Genomic DNA, 17,867 nt, shown 5'->3' with positions numbered 1-17,867 from the left:
GAGTATTATCTTGATGTCCCAGGTGTCAACAGGACAGTGTCCCGGGCAGATTACACGTGGAAGCATTATGGAGATGACTCCAGACCAAGCAGAGCTGTCTCTCGAGAAGACTTCCTGAATGTGTTGTATGATGTTCATTACATTCTCATTAAGGCTACTCATGGCAATATCATGAGACAGAGCAGGTAACTATTTCATGTGGTGGTCTGAAATAGCGCAGTAGTCACAGATAACCTGATAGATCATCTCAGCAGAATTATTCTTCATAGTGTAATCTATAAGCAGTTGCTGAGAAGAACAGAAGTTGGCATTCAGCATAGCAGAAGATGCAGGAGAGGGAAATGCTATTCAATAGAAAATTCAAATCGCAGTAGGGAAATGGAATGCTTATTTTCAGGATCCTAGAATGGAAAGCATATGTAAACAAACCCAAAGTATTTATTGGGTAAATGTCTATTTTGTGAAAACATAGTGCTATAATGAAATATAGATGTTAACATAGAAGAAATTTGCTCTTGCAAGTGGAAAATGAGGTAAAAAGTCAAAAGTGAAAGAGTAGTCCTTTAATGATATGCTACTTAATCAAATATATTAGGGGCAGGCATATTCAGCATTTTCTTTTCAGTTTATTCAATAATAAGCTAGGTGATGAAATAAAGATAACACTAACTTTGAAGGGGACATTAGACAGCAAAATGAGAAGAATAATACAAAAATCTGCTGCGATCTAAAGGTCAGCTAGAAGATTTTATGCTTTGAAAGGAGTCATCAATTGAACAAAGAACAACTGCTTAGTTACCTTTTCTTCAGAGAGACGTCTGCTGTTTATGGCATATCACCAGGTGATTCAGTAATGATACTCCTGTTGAGAAATGCTAGCGCTTCAGCTGCCTTTCTAAACAAGTGTGTCCTGAAAAGTGCAAAAACTTGATCTTGTACTTACACCCAACACTAGTAGAGCCTAAGCATTAGCTTTTGGGTATGGAATTCAAGAAAAAAATACTAAGTGTTGAGAGGGTAACAGTGAACAGCATAACAGGTCAGAAAATATGACCTGTGTGAGAAGATGTAAGAACCAGATTTATTTAGAGATTAGAAATTGCCTTAAGATCCATAAAATGTCACCAAAAAAAAAAAGAAGAAAATAATCCTTTCTCTGTTTTCATAGTGGGTAAGCCAAAAAAGACATGAGCTTAAACTTCAGCAGGGTAGATTCACATTATACATGAGAGAAAAATTCCTGAGGATAAAGAAGTCGTGGAACAGGTTATGTATTCTACTCCTAAAAGTTTTTGATGACAAATGAACAGTATCTTTTACAAACAAAATTTATTACCAAAGACACAGGAATAGTTGAAGATAAACTGCAATGGTCTCCAGACATCCTTTCAATGATTATTACAGAAGTGATCAGCTAGAATTCTCTCTAGATTACTAGGTCTGTAAGAACATGACCTTTGGAGTTGGAGAGTGAATAGTAGGGGCAGATACAACACAGTGTTGCAGCAGTGAGTGACAGAAAGATAGTCATGGTTGCTGCTATTGTCTCTATTTAAAGTATGTCAGTTACAGAGCAGTAGTCACCCAGCTCGCACTGATTAGATGCTAAATATTAACAACAGATGCCATAAATGTTTTACATTGATTTCATTTATTTTTGGCATAGGCAGATTAGGATATTGTGTTACAAGCGTGGGGAATTCCCATGCAAAGAGAGATGAAAGTCACTCCAGTGCAGTATGGAAAATCTGGGTTTGTGCCTGTCCCTGACTTTCCCTTGCTGCACTACAGATCCCAGATCAGCCGTGGAAGCAAAAGCTGAGTATTAGCCCAGCTCAAGCAGCAGCAGTTATGAAAATGAACCTCCATTTTCATGTTTTTGTTCTGAGATGCATATGACCATTGGGACTGAACTAGACCTGCATTGTAATGCACTTTATCAAGGCTGCCCAGTAATGAGGCGTATAACAGAGCAGAGGATGGCTCTTCCTTTTCAGGGCTGGTTTGCAAGGTGGCACTTCAATACACATAGTGTATTTTTACAACATCACATTTCAGAATGTGAAACTTTATATGGCAGCAGGATTTAGTCACTGAGTTCATCTGTTCTTTCTGGTAATTCTCCATCTGAAGTCATAACCTTGCGTATCGTGGAGTATTCGATTTTGGAAGTGGCTGTGTTACAATAGTGGTGTAGGTAACACTCATCATGTGGCATTTGAGACTTCACGCAGAAAATAAACAGGGTTGGGCTTTTTTCAAGTTAGCACCTTCAGTGATGTCAGAGGAAGTTTTGCTTAAGACCACAAAATAAATCCTGCAAAATGTTTTTAAAGGTTACCAGAATATTGGCTTGCGGAAGAATTGAAGGGTTTTATTAAAAATAGTTCGACAGCCTTTGAAGGACAATATTTCTGCTCAGCTTTAAACATGTGTTTGCATTGAGTGACTTAGGAGAAAGCATTTGTTAAAATAGAGTGTGTTGTGCTTTCTGAACAAGGGCCCTTGCTCTAAACTGATAAAGCTTTTCTTTCTACCTGGCCACGCGTTGTAGAGAGTGTAAAGCAAATGAAACTGTGGATGGGAGGAGGAAAATATATAGATGAAGTATTTTTAAAGTTTTAAAGTTTTTTAATAGTGCTTTAATTTCAGTTGCAGAGTTTAAAAGCTGCAGATAAGTGATCAACTACAGGAGAAGCATTTTAAAAGAAGTCAAGGCAGCAGCAGCAGCTGGAAGCATAAAAATAGCTTAATTCTAGCGTTAGTGCTGTGTTAGATATATATTTTAGCAGCAATGCTAATGTTGTTTCTGCTCCAAAGCTGCAGCATTAGTAGTGATATAGAGATTTCTGCTCAGAATCCAAAGCCAAACATTTTTCTCCTATATTGTTCATTTTGTTGCCCTCATTTTCACATTCAACGCTCTAAATTGAAACATTTCTTGTATTAGATTTTGTTTTGCTTTTCAGGCAACTGGGCTGTGCTAATAAATTAGTTGGAATTGGAAGTGTGCTTTCAATTGGACTGTGAATTATTTCAATATCCCTGACACTGATCAGGTAGCAGTTGTTGGACTGCTGCATATTAGATGTGTTCCAAGAATCAACCAAGCCTGACCCTCCTTAAGTAACATTTTCACACAAACAACAGGTAGCTTTGTGGTCCCAGAGTATATTATTATGTAAATACAGCTTTCTGAAAGTAAACAGGGTTTTTTGCACACACAGACCCTTGCCTCAGCCTTGAAGGCGATGGGGAGGCAGATTGCCTTTTTCCAGTAAAAGTACAGAGATTTCAGTGTAAGCTTACATTGACATACCACGTCTGGATGGGTTTGCTCTCTCTATTTTCAGCCTCCTGTTTTGACCTGGCTTTGTTTGCTTGGGGTTTTTTGTTCAGTTTCCCTGCTCCACCAAATGCTTTTCTTCAGGTAGTGAGAAGGGAGCACAGGGTTTAAGCTTCTGGATGAGCTGAGGATTTTGCATTGACACAAGGTATCAAAAGGTATGGGCCTGGACACCTCAGCTCAGTGACAAAACTCTCACCCAGCTCAGCAGCGTGTGTTTGCTTCTCCTACAGCCATCCCGGCACTGGTGCCTGTACACCCGTCTGCAGGAGAGCATCCGCTACCTGGGAATCAAGGCTTGGGAGGAGATGAGCAGGCACTGAGAATGAGGAGGAGAGGAGTGGATCTGTGAGCTCCTCTGCATTAGCCCTACCCACAGACATTTAATAAATAGGCTCTAACAGCACTGCCAACATTTATTCAGCTACTTGGTCGCATGTTCTCCAGTATTTCCTTTGCAGTTGGCAATATCTTTGGAGCATCATAATTTACATTATTTTCCCTGGTTTGCTTCTCAAACTCAGTACGGGGTTCCAGACCATAACATTTGTTTAAACAAACTAACAACCTCCCAAAATAAAGAATTAGGCTGAAAGAACGGTGTTGCAATGCATTAGGATTAAGGAGATATTGTGTGTTTGTCATCTCTGTCCATGATGTACTCAACCCTGTTTAACAGGTCAGCCTGCACACTGGAAGGGCTGGGAGTGATTGAGATATTGAGGATATTATTACTAAAGCAATCCAATAGATGTTTGGAAAGTTCAAATGTCAGAAGTTTTGCTGTGAAGCATATCCCCTTCTGATACTAGCAGATGCTTCTGTAGCATGGTTTCTTGTTTGCTTGAACTTCATTTTTTATGTGTAGAAATGATCCTAAGGAACAACAACAACAAAAAAGGGATACCTGGCTATAGATCTCAATATTTCTGCTCAAAAGGCAAATGCTCAATGACTTTGAAATCTGCTCTAGAGTTGCTTAGGTTGCTTTAGTTGCTGAGGAAAGGTTTTATTTTATTTTTTTAAATAGTTGCCTCATTAAAACCTCATTTAGTGAACAATTTTATTGCAGTACCTCTGAGAATCATGACTTGGAACTGCATTTACTATGTGACTTCGATGTCTTAATGAGTCCCTCCAAATGAAGAATCAGATAGGAGCTTTTGTTGACAGTTTGACTGAAAAGAGATTAAAAAACCAGGTAGAACCAAGCATGAGAGAAAAGTTATACTACTGCATGGAAATGGAAAATGAGACTGCAGCTTTGTTGTTTTCTTAGGACAGGCAAAAATAGTGCTGTCTGTCTGCTGTGGAGCAAGCAGCCTACAAACAGACCCGTTTTCTCCCATGCCAGCTGGCTACGAACTAACTGGTTCCAGTTAGTGTTCAAGGAGTCTCATTAGAGGTGTTTGCTGCTTTTTGTTTCAGGATTTCTGAGATCTCAATGGAAGTTGCTGAAGCTGGTGCTGTGTCTGGGATGACTCCTCAGGCTTCCTTGATCGAGAAATGTGACTGCCCGCTGGGTTATTCTGGTTTGTCTTGTGAGGTACAGTGCTAACCTGGCTTCCTCCTGCAGCCCATTCATTAGTCAGGTGTGATAAATAACTAGAGTGGGAATTCATTTAGCTGGCAACAACTCTCCCTTAATTTAATTACCTCTTTCTCTCTGGGGTCTCTCTCTCCCAAGGAATGCTCGAGCATTCTGTAAATCCCTCAGACATCCTGACTAAGTGGGGTCTTGTAAAAGGTTCCCCCAAACAAGTGGTGGGAGAAAATTTGGAGCGAATAAATGAAGGGAAAGATGCCTGGTTAGCTGGGAGAACTCTGCTCCCCTCAGATGTTGCGCTGGGTTGTGTTATGCAGCAAAAGAGGCAACAGGAACCGTTGAGTTCAAAGGAAATGTGTGCAAGGAATTGAATAAAGGCGTTTTCTTTGCCCAATATTTCAGTAAGAGCACACACCTGAATGTGTGTAAATACACATATGAGGAATTAACAGGCTCCAGCAGTTGCTGAGAAGTACAGGTTTGGGGTTTTTTAAATTATTGTAACAAATTGCATTTTGAAGGAAAATACATGATAATTAGAACTTTATTTTAATTCACACCCACCAGGGGCTGGAATAAATGTCTCCGTTGCAACCTTCCTACTTCGTGCTTAATTGTGCAATCTTCACACGCTCATAACTGGGTTTATTTTTAGTGTGCTCAGTGATGGTTATGATGTGTTCTGTGAAGGCTTATTTCATTCCAGCAGGAGAAAAAAGTATCTGATACCCAGGCATTTTTTAAGCAAATGCTAAGAGGGTATATGTACCTATTTCATGATTTATCCTGTAATTGCATTGTGAGGACTATGTGCACAGCAGTTTTTACTAGAAGTGACATTTATATCCCTTTTTTATTATTTATTTTTTTATTAATGTGGTAGCAGGCTCCAAAAGCAGTGGTAAGAGTTTCCCTAATGGCTACTTCTGAAAAACTTCCAAACTAGCAATAAAAACTGTAATCTCGCTTCATCTTTTGCCTGTGTCCCATTTCATCTCAAAAATCCTTAAATCAAAACATATGAGAAGAGTGTCAACAGCATATTAAAAAAACAAACCAACAGAGATGAGATTTGTTTGAGAAGGTACCTTATATTTATTCCCTGATCCTAACGTTACTCAGAATTTGTGAAGCTGTGTTTGGACAAGGACTCTTCTGGGGATAGACAGGGAGGGGAAAAATTAGTAAATTGTACTAAGGAACAAAAAAATTACTTTTGTTTGAGATTATTTATCTAAATTGGAATTCTTCACAAACCATGAAAAAGCAGATAGGCTGCTTCTATGCTTCAGGGATCTTAATGCAGTCTAAGTCAAAATAAAAGGGGAAGAGCAGAAGTGAGTTAGATTACTTTCTTTGTGATTCTAAAGGAAGTAATTGTGCTTGTGCTTTTTTCCATAAGCTGGACTCCTGGAGGTTTTGGCAGGGGTTATAAAACTGCCAGAGTGGTGGGGTATGAGTAGCATCTCCCACGTCAGCTGGTGCTTGATTGAAGAATCCTGCTCTTTATCATGGAAAGTTACTTCCTTCAGATACTCTTTGGTTTTATTTTGCATCCGTTGTATTGCCATGTGAAAGATGTTCTAATCACATTGTTTGCAGAAAGCAGAAGTTGTGGTCAGCAGTAGGAATGCCCTTCACAGGCTCCCAGCACTGTAGCGGGTGGGATGTCTACCTGGGTCGAGTGACTTCTCTGTGTGCACTTCCCCCCTCATGCTCTGAACAACACACACGGTCCTGTTTCTAATTTTATGCTGCCATAGCTGTGTGCTTTCTGGGAGCTATGTAGCCACTGCTGTATATTTGCATAATAAGCCTGAAATAAAGATCAAGTACTTGATTTTGCATGTGTCAGCTTTGCTAGCAATTTTTGGGTTGCTCTCAGAATTTTATTGCCAAGCCAGGGTAGGGGAGGCTTAGCAAGAGACAAATTCGATTTGGGGCTAATAGTCCCAAGACATGTAAAAGCTTTAATATTTTGAATTCTTTACTTTTATAGTCTTTAAATTATATAGTTATAAATAATGCAGCCATGCAGCCAGTTTTTTTGATTATTATCATTCGGCTTCTGCTCATTATCCATCAGGCAGGATGTCAGCAAATATTAGCTTGTCAAATCTGAAAAACTCACCAAGGGAGAAGGAAAGAGAATCATCCTGCTTGCTCTCCACAGTCCATGCAAAAAAATGTATTTGGAAAACAAACCTTATTTTTAAGAAATGAAAAGAATGATGTTTGCTGCACAGGGAGAACAGTGAGGTGTGCTGCATCTGAATGAAAGGTCTCTCAAGCTGTAATATGAAAAGCCTGGTGCCAGTGGAGTGCTCCGGGGATTTTTCAGCAATGTTTCCAATTAGGGCTGGCTCTTGTTATCTGTAAAGCACTGGATATTGTTTGTAACACAGCTGGAAGTCTGTCAGGTTCTTTTCACAACTTGTAAAAACTGGTGATGGGAAAGATAGGCTTACAATGCTCTGCATACCTGCTCTGCTCTGTAATGATCTGTTTTCTTCTGCATCTTTTTTTATCGCAGTCATGCTCTCCAGGGTTTTACAGGCTTCCATCTTCACCTGCAGGAAGGACACCTGCTCAGTCTTTAGGCACCTGCGTTCCGTGTCAGTGCCATGGACACAGTACTATGTGTGACCCTGAAACATCCATTTGTCAGGTATTACAGTTCTGAAATTACACTAATCTTACTGTAAAATGTATAAATTGTGTAGCTGATCTCAAAAAACAGAGGACAGTATTTTAATCCAATTTTGCTTAAATAGCTTAAGTGTCAAGGGTGAAGGGAGGTTGGAAAAGCAAACCACCTACTTTTAAAGTTTTCCATTCTCTTTTCCACTCTGAGTGCAAATTATGCAGAGCTTTATTGCTGCTGAACTACTGTCTGTGTAGAAATCTGCAAGCTAAAGAGGCAGCATACCATGCATCATACAAGAAACCAATACTGTCCTTATAGGTAATAATACATGTGACCTGATACAGGAAGATTGAATTTTAATTGATTATTTCTCCTGCTTCAATGGCAGGAACAAAAGAGGAAAGGAAGGATGAATGGATTAAGGAAGTCTGGAGGATACATCTGGCTAGCTACGGGCCTCCATTCTTTCTCATTGTAAACCCATATATAACTCAGCAGGCATTTGATAGATGCCTCAAGCAAGGGGTTGCACTGTGAATCATATCAGGGAGGGAGAAATTATGAATTAAAATGAAGCTGGGAACAAAATGTTGTCTGCTTTCTGGTAATTATCAAATACACCTTTCATTCTGTCTCTTTCCTCTGCAGAATTGTCAGCACAATACTGCTGGTCACCACTGTGAGAGATGTGGGCTGGGGTTTTATGGCACTGTCCAAGGCTCTCCAGATGACTGTCAGCCTTGTGCTTGTCCCCTATCCATCCCTAGTAACAAGTAAGTAAGCAAACTCATGATGCAGAACTACTTTTCCAGCAAACAAGAGCTTTGTTTTGGGCTCAGTGTGTCCTTTTTCAGGTGGCTACAGGAGAACTGCATCGTGTAAGCCATACTAAAGAGTTTGCTCTCTGCTTTTGCTAATTGATCTTCCTTTAAAAGTCAGAAATTGCTCCCTTGCTAATTTGTGATGAATAAATTAATAAGTGCTAGAAAATGCAATACTCAACAGATAATGAATGTGTGTTATAAAGGTATTCTCACAAATGAAGCTAGAGCAGGACTCAAGTACAATATAGCCACAAGGGAACTGTAAAAAGTCTTCTGCTCATATTTTATATCAGTATAAATGTGTTACAGTGCCTCTCTTGCTCCACTGTGGAATTTATTGATTCCTTATTTAACGTTACATGAGTTTTGGGCAATTTGTGAAAGATAGAATAATTTAAAAGCAATATAGTTATTGCAGCATAAATTTTATTGGCTGCTTTATGCTAATGAGCCTTGCCAGGGTGTCTCCACATGTGTTCCCAGCAGATGATACTTTAGCACTTGAGATTTGTTTCTTGTTTTGCTAAAAAGCTCTTACTGATATTTGGAGTCACACAGTAGGGCGGCTCTGAAAAGGTTTGTGTTTCGTAATCATTCTCTTAAAAGGTTGGAAGTGTTCTTTAAAATCATTTCTCTGTGCTTTGTCTGAGCTTTAGGCTGTTTCGAGGAGCTTTTCAGCCAGTATGTCTGAGAGGTGGAAGGTTTTCCTCCTCCTCCTTCTTCTTTCTTCATTTTAGCATTTTGAGGTGGTCTGAGGTTAATTTTGAAGGAAGAAATCTTTTTCTTAAACACCAGTAGCAAAACACATCTTGGTCTTTCATCCATGGCAAGTATTTTTAAGACAACTTCTAAACCTCATAAATCCCAAACTGGGAACAACCAGAACAATTATAAAAGGGGCTTAAAGAAATACCCCTTATCTCAGAAAGTTATGTTGTCTTCACTCCAAGTTTTCCTGAGTTGTATCTTTTCTCATCAATGTTTTCTGTTACAACTTGGTTATGTCTTCTACCTACTAGATATCAAGAAAGGACATTCGAGTCACAAAGAACTAGACTGACCAAGCTTCTCAGCTTTGCACATCAGCACATTTGCTAGGAAAACCTTTCTGTTGTGGCTAACATGCAGCAGGAAGTGCTGAAAAATATCACTGATCATTTTTTATTACTTTTTTTTTTCCTGGGGCTTACCTACCTTTTGTTGCCCAGAAATGGAGGTGTCGGATCAGAAAATGAGCAAGGCTTTACCTAGGTTGTTATGACACCCTTCTGCAAGAATTTAGATGTATTCTCCACACTGTGCCCCAGAAATAGCTTCGGTGCCTTATCCAAAAACTGACATAAAAGTCAGGAGGTGGGTGTCACTCAAAGGCTCTGCAGCTGAGAAATGTGTGGGCTGCAGGTAGTATGGGTGTCCTGGGCGTGCACTCAAGTTGTGGAGCTGCCTGAGGAAGCAAAGCACATGTCCTCATGCAGCTACTTCACCTTCTGTGTCACACTCACATAAAAGTCATCATGATGCTTTTTTTGTTCAAAAGCCTTCAGAGGGGAGATGTGATTATATCTTGTCTGAAATTCGTAAATACACTGAATAGTCAGATAGTCACCCAATGTCTTAGTGCTGTGGAGAGAGGAGTCAGATCTCAGCGTGTCCAGAAACAGAGGTACTTCTGTTGGGTTTTATGGAGGTTAACTCAGACATCTCTAGACATCACGGATGGGATTTCCACTTCTGTTAGCTGTAGCCATCAACAGCTTTGGTACCTGGATGGTAAATGCAGTGACAGACAACTATACGTCCCACCCATGTTAAAACTGAAGGAAACCACCACTGGAGAGAAGGAGGGGGGAGGTGTTTCAAATAATATGTGAATGCCTGTCTGTGCAGCTCCATTTTACATGTCTGCTGAAGGATGACTGAAGTGTCTGAGACTGCGTGCCTGACTTTCAGACAGATAGGCCTGGGTGGGACAGATCCATTTATAAAGTGACAGAATTAGGCAGAGAATGAAGGTACCACACATTTGTGTGTGTTGTGCAGCTCAGTGAAAGCTTCCAGGATACTATTAAGGCAAAAAAATCTATCTACAGTTATTGTATGGTAGTCAAGTATTCATAATCTGCATGAATTATTATATCATGACTGACATGATATCTGTGAATGAGTATGGTGCAATTATTTATGAATTTTTCAAAAACTCCACTAAGGTTTTAAATACTGTTTGTACACCCCTGTGCAGTCAGCAGTCAGCTTCGTACAATGATCAACCAAAAAAAAAAAGAAATAAAAGGAAAACAAAGAACAGAGAGCATGAGTTGCTCCTGGGTGTGTGGATCTATTTTTATAGAGTTGAAAATGTGTTGTATAATGAGTTTGTGAGTAATAGATCAATTTGTTTATGTTTTTTTGCAAAGGTGTAATTTTATATACTCATTCAAGCTCTATTGATTTAATGCATTATAAGCAAGTTAGAGTAGGATGCTGACTGTACTGTAACAAGAAGCAGCTCCGGGCTCACCACTAGCCACCTATGTGTTTTTCAGGTTCTCCTTCCAAAAAGAGCTGAGAGTTTTACAGTATTGCATCATTTTAATATTTAGTTTTACTACTTTTGCCCTGCCTGCCCTTTTTGTTTGTTTTTCCTGTCTATGCAGGCATGCAATACACTAATACTCCAGCAACATAACACTTTGCATAGTTAGTTCCACATTGCAGTCACTAGTTATTCACCTATGTCATGGCTCAGTAAAATGATGCCATTTTACAATTAAAATGGGACCTCTGCCTGATCATGCTGAAGATAGGTCTTAAGGGTTTTTTTCTCTCTATGGGCCATTCCCTTCAGTATGTCCTTGAGATGACCATCTGATGCAACCTTTTCCTGAAGATTCCACACAGGTGACTTTGGTTCCTTTCTCCCTCTTTATGCCTTACCTTTGAGTAAAGTCTTCCTGACGTATCTCCTTTTATTCAACCAAAATTTAAATCAGACAGGAAAGGCTGAATGTTTGTCAGCCCAGTTTTCTGTTTGTTTGGGGTTTTTTCCACATCGGTTCACAAAGTTCTTAATGGAAAGGAGAGATCTCCCACTGCTTTTTATAAACAGGCAAGAAAATGCTTCCATTTACATTATAAGTGTAGCTCACCATGGGCCTTTCTGCACAGCTGACTAGAGTGAAATGATGCAATAGCCTTGGCAAAGTGTTTTATTTGCTTTTGTTTCAGTTTCAGCCCTTCTTGTGTTGCGGAAGGACCTGGTGATTACCGCTGTACTGCATGCCCACCTGGGTATGAAGGCCAGTACTGTGAAAGGTAGGATGGATAGAAAAAGAAGAGGGACAGACAGAGAAGACATGAAGGAGAGCAATGTCCTTCAATACTATAAGTTTAATCAGTACTATATATTTACTAATGTTCAAACACATGCCTATAGAGAAGTTATTTTCTCTTTATATGTTGTTGAAGCTCAAATGGTATTTTTTTTTTATGTACACCCACTGTAAATTGATAGTCAGTGTTATTTATATCACAGATACTACCCTAGTCTTAGTTTCTGATTTCTGGTCAGGGCTTTTTGCCCATAGGCCTCAGAATTTAAACTGGAAAATGCAAAATTTATCTAAAATTAGATACCATTCCTTACTGAGTGTCTTGATGTCACCATACCCTTTGCTCTAGTGATTACTGTATCCTCTTGGGCAATGGCTGAAAGACACTTACATATAAACATTTTAATGACTAAACTGCAGTTAATAACCTAAACAGCAGCTGTTGTCCCATCCATAGCAGTGCTGTGGGATTAAATGATCAAAATTAGCACGTGTCTGCTATGAGATTTCACTTCTAACACAAAACACAAGTAGGAAAAAAAACTCTATATACAAAACATTGCTTATGTAGCAATTTTTTTGTTGTGGTATAATGGAAGTCTAACTAAAAACTGTTGGGGGTGTTGAATCTTTTGCCTATTCCTTCCAATCAGACTGTTGCAGTTAACTGGTCTGGTTACATGTCATTTTGTTGGACAGTTTACATTTCTTCCTCTACAAATGTATGCTGAGTCACAAAGTATCAAATACTTTTTAATGTGTTTGAATGAGTGTTCATATACACTTTATTTACAGTCTTGCAGAGTATTCATTGTGGTACACTACTCATCTCAGTTGGCCAAACCTGGTTTTGTGTTTGCAATGTCTAGATGTTCTTCTGGGTACACTGGAAACCCACAAACTCCAGGAGTCTCCTGCCAGGAATGTGAGTGTGATCGATACGGCTCCCTGCCTGTCCCCTGTGACCCTGTCACTGGCCAGTGCACTTGCAAACCTGGATTCACGGGCTGGCAGTGTGGTGGCTGTGAGCATCGGCACGCACGTGATGGCACGAAATGCATTTGTACGTATACTAATGTCAGTGGGGGAGATTTTTATTCTTGCACTTGTCACATTTCAGGAATTCAACCCTGCTTGTGCATCAGTCCGTTGGGTGGGTTTCTTTGAAGATAGTTGACACGTTCCTTATGACTTTGGCATTTTGGTCCATTTTTTTCATAAGCTTGGAGATGTTAGGAAAAGTCTCAATATCTTTGAGGATGCTCACTGAAAATTGACAACAAAGCTTTGAAGGAGTTTATTTTTTCTGTGATTTTTTTGAAGTCTGTAGTTCTGCTAAACGTTGTCACTGTCGTTGTGACAATATTTGCTCTTAGTGAATTCGTTAGTGTTGTCCTAAATATTTAAGCAGCAATTGCAGTATTCTACATTGTCAGTCACACAGAAAGTTTTCACAGACCTTTTCTTGGTCCTGTTGGTTCAACAAACACCCACTGGAATTTAAAAGACATAAGGAATGACAGTGCAATGTAACTAGGAACAAAGAATTTCCTTTGTTTAAAATAAAAACCAGCTTAAATCGCCAAAGTATCATTGCCCTACCTTCAGTTTTGATATCTACTAAATGTCTTGTCCTTTATTATTGTTTCAAATTTTTTTCCCATGAAATGGGACAGTGCCTTGAGCCCACAAAATCTCATTTCCCATGATACTGTATGCTAATGTCTATATCACAGAATCACAAGGTTGGAAGAGACCTTTGAAGATCATCGAGTCCAACCATTCCCATCCTGTGCTAAACCAGATCCCTGAGTACCTCATCTACCCTTTTTTTGAACACACCCAGGGAAGGTGACTCAGCCCCCTCCCTGGGCAGCCTGTTCCAGCCCTGACAACTCTTTCAGTAACAAATATTTTTCTAATATCCAATCTGTCCCTGCCCTGGGGCAGCTTCATGCCATTGCCCCTTGTCCCATCTCCTGTCCCCTGGCTGAAGAGACCATCGCCCACCTCTCTACAACCTCCCTTCAGGTAGTTGTAGGTGGTGAGAAGGTCTCCCCTCAGCCTCCTCTTCTCCAGGCTAAACATCCCCAGCTCCCTCAGACAGTCCTCATATGATTTGCCCTCCAGCCCCCTATATGCTTATGTCTGATCAAAAAAATTCAGGTAGAAAAGCCTTTCTAGAACCCGCAGTAAACCCTGACTCAAAAAAGCCACTTTCCTCTATCTCCCTGGGATGAGTAGGAACTAATTTTATTGTGATTTTTCCCCCCCCTCAAGGCCATCACATCATTGTTCATATTAAAGTGGAATACAGATAGGGATCCAGTATGTCTACGGTATATAATGTTTCTTAATCTGTGCATCTTGGACTATATTGGAAAGGCACAATTAACTGGTTGTAATGTTTTACCTGATTTTTATCTGTTATAGAACTTTAATTGGAACTTTCTCATTTTGTGGGGGAGGGGGTGCCAATGTGAAGGACGTGTTACATCAAAGCAAATAGATACCAAAAAAGGCTCTTTTTTTTTTCCCCCTGAATGCATTCAGTCTTTCCCTCAATACCCAGAGGTGCACAGCTTTCTGATATTAACATCAGTTAGTACAGCTTCAGCAAACTGCAAACCTTTTAAAAGTAAACTGGAAAAATAAAGACACAAAGAGGCACTTTAAATGGCTGAAAGGATCCCATCAGTCAAGAATGAGATGTATGGCTTAAGTGGTTGAAGAGGCTCACAGGGCCAGGGACTACACAGTGCAGAACATTGTTTCACTCAGCTTAATGGTTGTGAGATCAGCTCTCAGAGAGTGATCCGGACACAGCAGAACGAAGCTTCTGAACGTGACTGCTGAGTTCAGTGCTTTTGCATGAGTTCTGATTCCTAGGTGCAGATTGTCTTTGTGAATGAGTAGGGTGATTACGAGGCATACAGACATAAAGAATTCTATTCCTGTATTATTAATTATTGTTATATTATTATTCCTATATTATGTGTGCGTATGGGCATTTCATGTCATTGCTGGATGTGAGGAATGAAGTGAAAAGATTTCTTTTCTTCAGTCATAAAAGTAGGGATGACCTATAGGAACAGATCTGAAATACTTTGAATCTCCCATCCCAAGAGCTAGTCTGTTACTGTTGACACCACATCAATAACATCCATGTCATAAACTGCAAAAACTGCAATTCAATATTTCATTAGACACTTCATGCCTCTTTGTTCTCACTATATGATTTTCCCTTTGTTTAAGGATTCCTCAACCCCCATATTACTCCAAATCATCTTTGCTAATGCAGAGGAATACCCCTGATGTTGTAGAAAACCAGGCTGATCAATAAAGCATTTACCTTTGTAGCTTGTGGTGGATTCAGGGGCAAAGAAATGGAGCGTGGCAAGCACAGACTTGGTGGGAATATGCCTGTGGTTAACACTGCCTGGTATGTCACAGGCTTCAGGGTACAGCTGTTTTCTTCTGATAGGGATTCATTGCTGCAGCCCTTAATGTGCTTTAATAGTCATTGTGCTGTCAAAGAACTATTAGAAGCAGCTTTTGGGGAAACCCTGAAGCTTCCTGCCTTAGTCCCAGCACATTTATCAGCTCCAATCTGAGTTTAATGTAGCTGAGAATTTGGTCCTGCTTCCATTTTTATTTTGTGTCAGCCACTTCCAAAATGCTTAGTAAATTGCCTTCTCACTTCAGTTGTAACAAAACCTTTATAATAATAATAATAATAATAGTGATTAAGTACTCTTAATGTGCAGCAACTGAATGCCATATGCAGCATCCTGTTTGCGTTCGATATCTCGCATGAGCTGTGGGCATGTCCCTACTTTGGCTCGTTTGCAGAGTTCTGTTTCAAACACCACAGTTGCACTGGTCCTGTCAGAAGAGCCCCTGGTTAGGTGGAGCAGTGGTCCAGCTTAAAGAAAACACAGGCAAATACAATCACCTGTCTGGGAAAAAAAATGGAGTCGGAAGTTCTATACCACACAGTGTGGTTAAGGTGCCCAGTGTTAGTATGCCTTGGTTAATGTTTGGGAAAGGGAGAATTGATTTTGAATATTTAGGAAAGAATAACCATCTGAATAATGAATTTTGGGCGAATTATACAAAAGGTCACCACCCAATATGACATGAAAGCTGAATAATGCCTATTTAAATCCAATTAGGAAGGTGTTTGAGCCACTCTGTTGTGGTGCATTATTGCTTAAATACAACATTTACATTTTATCATGAAGTATTCTAAAGATACTAGAGTGAAAATTCTCAGTGGGAAGACAGAAAAAAATGTGGAGGAGCCTGCATGTTCATTAAAGTGATCTATTTCTGATATAACTGCAAATCTGTTTTACCAGGTTCTTACTGGTTTTTTCATAACATGTCATTTTCTTGAGTTGCTTAGTGCGTGCCACTTTTCCATGCTGTGTTATAACAGCTATATTTTAGAAAGCCACAGGTAAAGCAGAAAGGGAATATATTTTTAAAAACCACTGTACAAAGCAGAAGAATTTGTTTACTGCTAAATAACAATGGAAAGATAATTACAGGTGAATGTCACAAACAGAATTCACTTCCCATTATATTCTTAGAACAGAACAATGTTGTTTTCTCTAGGATGCCATTAGGGAGTGCAAAATTATATCCAGAAAGTAGATTATTTTTCTTTAATACAGAATACAAGAGTCTGAATGGTCTATTACACATCATAAAAGTTCTACAGTTTTGCATTAGTACAGTTAATAACTAGATTATTTCCCTAGCCAAAGAGGCCATCTAGATTGTCATGTGCAGATACTCATAATGCTTTGCTGATATAATTTTGATCTTAACTCATCCACTTCTTAGGCTCACTTTCCCTTCTCTTTTGAAACAGTCAGTAGCCAGTAAGAAAATGAGTGATGTTTGCAAACTAATTTTAGTGATGCTGCCATCATCCTTGCATACTGTCACATATAGCTGAAGTTTTCACAAAACTTCCCTCATGCTTACAGATTTTTATGTTTATTTGCAGCTACAGATGAATTGTTCTCTAAATGATTGATGCTCCCTCACACATCACCCATTTTACTGTAATAAATACATCTCACTCTTTATTGTGCTGGAAGTTGTCAGCTGGTAATTGCTGACTGGCCTGTAATCACTGCAGTATCAAAGACCTGGATTTTCTGTTTTCTTAGTTAAACCCCAGCATTCCAGTTGAGAATATGGCTGAGCTGTGAGATGGGCAGGAGCAGCCGTTCCTCAGTTCATCTGTACCCAGCACGCTGGAGCAGACAGAGAGTGTTGGCAATTGCTTGACTCATATTTACACATACATACCAGAAGTTTGTAAATGAAACAAAGCATGTATTTGTCCCTCTTCATCCCTCCCAAAGAGCAAGATAAAGTGGAAAGAAAGGGGCCAAAAGGGGGTTGGGATCAAGCCTGCAGCAATGGTGAATTTTCTTAGATCAGTGGTATCTTGGCCATTTTTTGTTTTACCTTGTGACATTCCACTTCAGTTGCAGAGATTTTAGTACATAAAATGAAGAACTTCAGAGTGCAGTGTTGTTGGAGCAGTGACTGTACTTGCTACTGTGCAGTTTTTAGGGAAAGAAATTATCCCAGTGATAACTTCAGGGCTTTGTCCTTAAACATATGGCAAATCAGAACTCGCTTTCTGAATGCTCTCAGGGCACCAGTCATAACTGCAGTGGGGTCTTCAAAATATTTGGCTTCAATTTATTGAGCTTTGTTGCAACACAAACTGCAAAGCCTTTCCTCAGATGTATGCTCCTCTAGCAAATGTTCCTTAGAGTCAAGCAAAAACCCAAATGTAAAGCAGTCAGTGTGGCTCTGCTGTACGAGATTAGCAGGGAGCAGGAAGCAGTCATGGCAGAGAGATACCAAACAGTGTTAGGAAAAATGTTTTAACTCAGTCTTGTGGAAAAAATGGACCTTCAGCCATGATGCATTCAACAAACTTACCTATATAATCAGATTCTTTTAATACCAGTACTTGTACACTTAAATATTTGACTCTAAGTAGATTGGTGCTTGCAATGAGAGGGAGTTTTTCCCAGCTGCCACTTAGTTCTGCACCCAGGAGAACAGGGATGCTGCTAGCTTCTAGTCCTTGCAGAACCAAGGCTTTCTGTCTAAAATAGGGTCTAGCTCCACGATCGCAGCC

At 39.6% G+C, this 17,867-nt stretch overlaps 1 protein-coding gene across 1 annotated transcript in view; it reads left to right on the top strand.

Moving 5' to 3' along the window:
- The window catches only part of LAMA2 (laminin subunit alpha 2), a gene marked incomplete at its 5' end in the record, with an annotated part of 363,202 nt that overhangs the window by 252,903 nt on the left and 92,432 nt on the right, over positions 1 to 17,867 (top strand). Inside the window, 6 exons of the mRNA XM_084261417.1 lie at positions 52 to 185; positions 4,775 to 4,892; positions 7,426 to 7,560; positions 8,188 to 8,312; positions 11,589 to 11,675; positions 12,562 to 12,755. Coding sequence (XP_084117543.1) covers positions 52 to 185; positions 4,775 to 4,892; positions 7,426 to 7,560; positions 8,188 to 8,312; positions 11,589 to 11,675; positions 12,562 to 12,755 — 793 coding nt within the window. The remainder of the gene's footprint in view (positions 1 to 51; positions 186 to 4,774; positions 4,893 to 7,425; positions 7,561 to 8,187; positions 8,313 to 11,588; positions 11,676 to 12,561; positions 12,756 to 17,867) is intronic.

Source organism: Gallinula chloropus (genome assembly GCF_964237585.1).
Source record: "Gallinula chloropus genome assembly, chromosome: 3".
Classification (NCBI taxonomy): domain Eukaryota; kingdom Metazoa; phylum Chordata; class Aves; order Gruiformes; family Rallidae; genus Gallinula; species Gallinula chloropus.
The sequence above is the reverse complement of the archived record's forward strand: the minus strand, read 5'-3'. Positions and strand labels throughout refer to the sequence as shown.